The 7,500-nt window shown below is 39.5% G+C and overlaps 1 protein-coding gene across 1 annotated transcript in view; it reads right to left on the bottom strand.

Moving 5' to 3' along the window:
- Positions 1 to 7,500, bottom strand: part of LOC135095691 (cytotoxic granule associated RNA binding protein TIA1-like) — a 186,280-nt gene that overhangs the window by 24,280 nt on the left and 154,500 nt on the right. The window contains 2 exon segments of the mRNA XM_063996704.1: positions 122 to 257; positions 4,817 to 4,997. Of these exon segments, the coding sequence (XP_063852774.1) occupies positions 122 to 257; positions 4,817 to 4,997 (317 nt within the window).

Below are 7,500 nucleotides of genomic sequence, written 5' to 3'. Positions count from 1 at the left end.
GGGCGTAAACTGAGCCATTGACAGTGAAATGAAAAAAAAAAAAAAAAATGAAGGGCGAAAAAAAAAAAAAAAAAAAAAAGACGTTAGCAGTGAAATGGGCGTGAAGTGGGCGTGTCCTCACCATGACCTGGGTGGTGACGGGCGTGTTGTTAGGATCTCCGGACTCTTTGCCCCAGGAACACTTTACAGGTTGGCCATTTATTTCCGAGTTGTGCACTGAAACAATGGCGTGGGTGGCAGATTCCTTGGTGGAGAACCTGCCGGGAGAAGGGGGCGTCAGTTGGGGGGCTGGGGTGACGAGAAGAGAGGTGAGGGGGGTGGACAATTTTGGGTGGTGTGTTGTGGGTGTGTGGAGACTATAATTATCAGTGTTCTTGTAATGGATTAACAAGATTTCTGCATTATTTTTTGGGGGGACAATATGTGATACGGGTTTTAAATGGTGTTTTTTACGGTTCTAGTGACAGATTATCAAGATTTCTACATTATCAGCAGGAGAAACAATAAGTGGCACGGGTTTTTAAGGATGTTTTTACGGTTCTAGTGACAGATTAACAAGATTTCTACATTATTAACAGGAGAAACACTCTTGAGAACTCGGCTAATCATCTGAGTGGCCTTGGGAACTAGTGGTGAAAGAACAGAGCATTTTGAAGGGTGTTTTTTTTTTTTTTTTTTTACGATTCTAGTAACAGATTAACATTTCCACATTAACAGGACAAACACTTTTGAGAACCCAGCTTATCTCTCTGTGGCCTTGGAAAACAGTCGTGGTGAGAGAGAAGAGCGTTTCTGAATACACTGTGAGGAAGCCTTATAGTGAAAATGTTTTTTTTTTATGTTTATCGTTGTTATCCCTTACAATCCCCAATAAAAAAACATCACAGTTACCCTTGAAGTCACCAAAATGGACACGTTTTCTTTACATCAGTCCCCCCCAAGAATCCACGTTTTCTTCAGTTTATCGTAGTTACCCTTTAAAATTTCCCTCAGGTTTTCTTTGTTACGAGAGAGAGAGAGAGAGAGAGAGAGAGAGAGAGAGAGAGAGAGAGAGAGAGAGAGAGAGAGAGAGAGAGAGAGAGAGAGAGAGAGAGAGACTTTTCCCTGACCTAACACATTATGAAAACTAAGAAGAATAAAGAGGAGGAGGAGGAGGAGGAGGAGGAAGAAGAGGAGGAGGAAGAGGAGGAGGAGGAGAACAAACACTAGAAGAACAACAAAAACAACAAGAACAGCAACGAGGAAGACAACAACAACAACAACAATAACAACAACAACAACAATAACAACAACAGCAACAACACAAAAACCTAAACACACACAACCACACCGTAAAAGTAATAATAATAATAATAATAATAATAATAATAATAATAATAATAATAATAATAATAATAATAATTTTCACAACACACGAGTCACCCCTGCACATTTCGTATCAATCCGATTACGAGAGAAAATAGAAAACCATGTTAATATTGCAAAGGCTTTCAAGAGCTCAACAGAAAACGGAGGATAGACGAGCAGAAAGAAAACGGGAAATACATCGACCACACGCGCACCCAGACAGAAAACGTGAGCAGAGAAATGGAAAAATGAAAGAGAAAACGGAATGTCATTAGCTGGAAAGAGAGATAGAGTAGAGAGAAATGAGATAGGAAAGAGAGAAGAGGAGAAAATGATGAAGGAAGAGAAGGAAAATATGAAAAGGATGAGAATTTGAGAGAAAACGGAATATATGAACAGGAAATAGAGAAAGAGTAGAGAAAAATGATAGAACAGAGATGAGAGGAGGAAGAAATGGAGGAGATGGAGAGGAGGATGATAAGGAAGAGGAAAATGAAGGAAAAGAAAGAAGAGGAAAAAGAAGATGAAAAAGGAGAGGAAGAGTGCGAGGAAGAGAAGGAGAGAGGAGAGATGGATGAAAAGGAATAGGAAAGAAAATGAAAGATGAGGAAGAGGAAAAGAATGAAGATAAAGAGAATGAAAGAGGAAAGGAAAAGGATGAAGAGGTAAAAGGCAAGGAATAGAGTGAAAGAAAAGAGGAGGAAGATAAAAAAAGAAGGAAGAAAATGAAGAAAAAAAAGCAAACACGGAGAAATGGGAAGGAAAAAATGCAAGAGAAAGAGAATCAAAAGAAAACGGAAGACAAAGAAAAATAAAATGGAATACGAGAAATTGTGATGAAAGACAGACTAAAGAAAAATAAAATAAATGGCAGAAAAAAATAGAACGAGGAAAAAGGAGAAAAAACACCTTGATTTCCTACAATATGGACTACTACTACTACTACTACTACTACTACTACTACTACTACTACTATCGCTACCACCACCACCACCACCAACAACAACAACAACAACAACAACAACTACTAATACTATTACTACAACTACTACTACTACAACAACAATAACAACAAGTACTACTGCTACCACTACCAACCAAAACAACAACAACAACAACAACAACAACAACAACAACAACAACAACAACAACAACAACAACAACAACAACAACAACAACAACAACAACAACAACAACAACAACAACAACAACAACAACAACAACAACAACAACAACTACTACTACTACTACTACTACTACTACTACTACTACTACTACTACTACTACTACTACTACTACTACTACTAGCACCCACCACCACCAAACCTAACTTCCCCCCTCTCACAATACCCCCCCCCCCTCTCTCTCTCTCTCTCTCTCTCTCTCTCTCTCTCTCTCTCTCTCTCTCTCTCGTCACCACCACCATCAACCACCATCACAAGAGAATTATTTCTATATAATTTAGTATTCCATGTAATTCCTACGTCAGGGAGTGTGGTTTAGGCATTACATTGCCCAGTCCATTAGCGTCCTGGAAGCCTCAAAGTGATGCACGCGCGCACGCACACTCCCCTCCACCACCACCATCACCACCACCATCACCACCACCGGCAGTTTTTCGCGTGAATAATTAAATAGATTGAAAGATTGAAAGGGTTTGTTGAAATGTTTGTGTGTTATTGTTTGCTAGTGTTTGGGTGTGTTGTTGTTGTTGTTGTTGTTGTTGTTGTTGGTGGTGGTGGTAGTGGTGGGGGTGATAGTAGTAGTAATTTTTGTTTCACTATTTTTCATTGTTATTATTCCGTACTGTAATTAGGAACAACAACAACAACAACAACAACAACAACAACAACAACAACAACAACAACATAAAAAAGCAAAAGATAACAAAGAGCAAGAACAGAAAAAAACACGACAAAAAAGAAAGAACAAGAACAAGAAAGAAAAAAAATAACATGAAAAGAAAGAAAGAAGAAAAATGAAAAAAAAAAAAAAAACATACGAAAGAAGAAGAAGAAGAAGAAGAAGAAGAAGAAGAAGAAGAAGAAGAAGAAGAAGAAGAAGAAGAAGAAGAAGAAGACTGATTGATTGTAAAACGAGGCAGATTCAAAGCGAAACCCTCTGGCGTTCAAATCATGTTTCAAGAATCTTATAATGCAAGTTTTGAAGCGAGGAGGAGGAGGGAGGAGGAGGAGGAGGAGGAGGAGGAGGAGGAGGAGGAGGAGGAGGAGGAGGAGGAGGAGGAGGAGGTGGAGGAGGGAAAGTGATGGGATGGTAAGAAATAGATGAATGGGGAGAGAGAGAGAGAGAGAGAGAGAGAGAGAGAGAGAGAGAGAGAGAGAGAGAGAGAGAGAGAGAGAGAGAAGAGAGAGAGGAGAGTGAGAGAGAGAGAGAGAAAAAAAATGACAGGAAGTTGTTCGTAATTTATTTCTTTATTCATTTATTTATTTACTTGTTTGTTTGTTTATCTCTTCATTGACTTAATTGCTCATTTATTTATTCATTTATTCATTTGGGTATTTATTTACTGCTTAATTTCTTAATCACACGCTTATCTATCACCCCATCTATTTATCTATCTATTTATATATTTATCTATCTATTTATCCATCCATCCATCCATCCCGGCCCACATCCACTTTATGTAAGAGGGACAGTGACCAAGACCCAAAGAAAGGTCAAAAGGATCATGCAAAATTGAAGGATAAGTGTGTTGAAGCCCTCCCTCCTGAAAGAGTTCAAGTCACAGGAAGGGGAAAATACAGGCACGGGGGATGTTTGAGTGTAGATGGGGACAGTTGAGTGTCACTGAAGAAAAGGGGTTGCTTGTCTGGAAGGTTGTGTCGAGTTGATAGATGGAGGAATTGAGTCTGTGAGGCAGTGGACAATGATAAGGAAGATGAAAAGTCAGGCGTTTTGTGGCTTCCCTGCGTGAACTGTTTACTTCCTGAAGGGTTGGAACGCCTATGAAAAGATGCGGAAACGTGCAGGATGGTGATAGTGGTGGTGGTGGTGGTGGTTGTGGTATCATCAGCGTAAGAATGAATAGAACAAGAAGTGTGGCTTAGATCAAAGATGAACAACAAAAAGAGAGTGGGTGACAGGACAGCACCCTGAGGAACACCACTGTTAACACACTCAGGAGAAGAACAGTGACCGTCTACCACAGCACCAATACAGCAGTCAGAGGGGAAACTTGAGATGGGAGAACAGTGACCGTCAACCACAGCACCAATATAACGGGAAGAAAAGAGGAAACTTGAGATGAAGTCACAGAGGAGAAGCACAGAAGCCGTAGGAGGATAGATGGACAAATGAACAGGTGGAAAACTTTTGCTTTTGAGATCAATGAACAATAACGAATTAGGACCGTCCTAATCACACAAATTTCAGAGAGATATCAGAAGCCAGGCGTTGTGTAGCTTCTGTTCACCCACACACCGTTACCCACACACCTGCCATACCTTACCTGACGAAAGCATATCCTTTATCCTTGAAGACTCGAATCTCGTGTATCTGGCCATAAGGAGCGAAAGTTTTCTGCATAAGCTCCTCAGACAAGCCGTTAGTGATGCCTCCGCAGTAAACAGTGCAGTTAGTGGGCGAGGACTGGTTGTACACGTCGTCAAAAGTGAGAGGTTTCTGATTGGCTGTGGGAGGACGTAGGGGGAGAGAGAAAGAGGGAAAGGTGTTAGTTGTGGGTGGCTGTGGTGGTGGTGGTGATGGTGGTGGTGATGGTGGTGATGGTGGTGAATGACTGATATTTTTATTTAATGTTATTTTTATATATTTATTTATCTTCTATTGATTGATTGATTTATTTACCTACTTATTTATTCATTTGGTATTTTATTCTATTTTTGATGTTGAAAATAATTTGTGATTCAGGATTTTTTGTGGTAATTTCTCATTTTTTTTTCCTTTTGTTTTCTTAATTCGTCGTAATGCTTGTATGTGATTGGCTAAGAGCTTATTACGTAATATGATGCTTGTGATGTGTTTGGTTGAGAGGTTATGGTATAAAATTTGATCTTGTTCGTGATTGGGCTGAGAGTATGGCTGAGAGTAAAAAAGATATGATACTAGTTTATGATTGGATGACAGTATATGACGTAATGTATGTTCTTGTTTTTGATTGGCTAAGTAAATGATGAAATATAATGCTTGTTTGTGATTGGCTAGGAATAAATGATGAGATATGATGCTTATTTGTGATTGACTGAGAGAAAATGATGACATATAATGGTTGTTTGTGATTGGCTAGGAATAAATGATGATATAATGCTTGTTTGTGATTGGCTGAGAGTAAATGAAGAGCTTGTTTGTGATTGGTCGAGTAAATGACGTGTGGGGTGATGTGAAAATGACAAAAAAAAAAAGGTAATCTTAAATAACTATCACAAAATATAAAGAGTACAAAGAGTATTATATATATAGTATAATATTGCTAAAAAATTACTAGTAATAATAATGATAATTCAAAAAAGTAATAATTATATAGAAACTTTTACTGTCATATCACATTCTAAGAAACTGTTTGTGTTTGTTCGTGTGTTTGTTTGTTTATGATTGTTTGTGTGTATACTTTTAGCGTGCATGTGTGTATAACCATGCATGTGTGTGTGTGTGTGTGTGTGTGTGTGTGTGTGTGTGTGTGTGTGTGTGAGTTATAAAACATGCTTCAAACAGTCATAATTGGAGTAAGGGGAATGGGAGGGAGGGGGGAAGGGGGGAGCCTGAATTGGGTACGGGGGACGGGGCGGGGAGAGCAAAGGGGGGCGAGGGGGGGCAGCACCTCCACACAGACCAATCAAATTGAAACATACAAACTCAAAATGAAATAAACAAAATTCGAAAAAAAAACGAAAAAAAATCCAATAATAATAATAATAATAATAATAATAATAATAATAATAATAATAATAATAATAATAATAATAATAAATGACCTTTTCTGGTGGGCTACTGTTTGGGGAGGGAGGGAAGGAGGGGGAAAATCCTAATAACTTTTTTCAAAATAATAATGATAATAATAATAATAATAATAATAATAATAATAAAATAATAATAATAATAATAATAATAATAATAATAATACATGCAGAATCTCTTTTTGGGGGGGAAGGGGCGGGGAGGAGGGGGGAGGGGAGGGAGGGGGGGAGGAGGAGAAAAGGGGGAAAACTGTTATGAAAACCGTAAGGCAAGCATTGAAAAAGAGGAAGAAAGAAGGGGAAAAGTATAGGGGAAATAAGTAAATAAGTAAATAAATAATAATAATCATAATGATAATAATAATGGTAATAATAATAATAATAATGATAATAATCATAATAATAATAATAATGATAATAATAATAAAAATGATAATAATAATAATAATAATCATAAAAAATGTGGAAAAAAATTCAAAAGAAGGAAACTTACACACGAACACACGCTAGTCACGCCCAGAGGCTGAAAATGTCAACAAAGAAAGATGTTCAGTGTGGGACCTGGCTGTGCCGTGTGACCTGACCTGACCTTGCCTTCCATGACCTGACCTCGCTGTGCCGTGTGACCTGACCTTGCTTCCCATGACCTGACCTCACTGTGCTGTGACCTGATCTGACCTCGCTGTGCCGTGACCTGACCTGACCTTGCCTTCCATGACTTGACCTTGCTGTGCCGTGTGACCTGACCTGACCTTGCCTTCCATGACCTGACCTCGCTGTGCCGTGTGACCTGACCTAACCTTGCCTTCCCTTCCCTGACATCGCTGCGCAGTGTGACCTGACCTGACGTTGCCTTCCTTTTCCTGACCTGACCTCGCTGTGCCGTGTGACCTGACCTTGCCTTCCCTGACTTTATCTAGCTGTGCTATTTGACCTGACCTGACCTTAGCTGTGCCATGTGACCTGACCTGATCTGACTTTGGCATGACCTAACTGCACCGTGGGACCTGACCTGGCTGTGTGGTGTGACCTGAACTGACCTTGGCTGTGCGATGTTGCCTCAATAGACCTTGCCGGACCTAACCTTGGCTGTGTTGTGAGACCTCACCTGATCTGACCTGACCTTGCCGGTAATGTGTAGCCTGACCTGACTTGATCTTGGCTGTGGTGTGTACGCTGACTTGACCTGACCTTGCCTAATCTAACCTTACCTAACCTAACC

The sequence above is a fragment of the Scylla paramamosain genome, unplaced genomic scaffold (assembly GCF_035594125.1).
Source record: "Scylla paramamosain isolate STU-SP2022 unplaced genomic scaffold, ASM3559412v1 Contig1, whole genome shotgun sequence".
Taxonomy (NCBI): domain Eukaryota; kingdom Metazoa; phylum Arthropoda; class Malacostraca; order Decapoda; family Portunidae; genus Scylla; species Scylla paramamosain.
The sequence above is the reverse complement of the archived record's forward strand: the minus strand, read 5'-3'. Positions and strand labels throughout refer to the sequence as shown.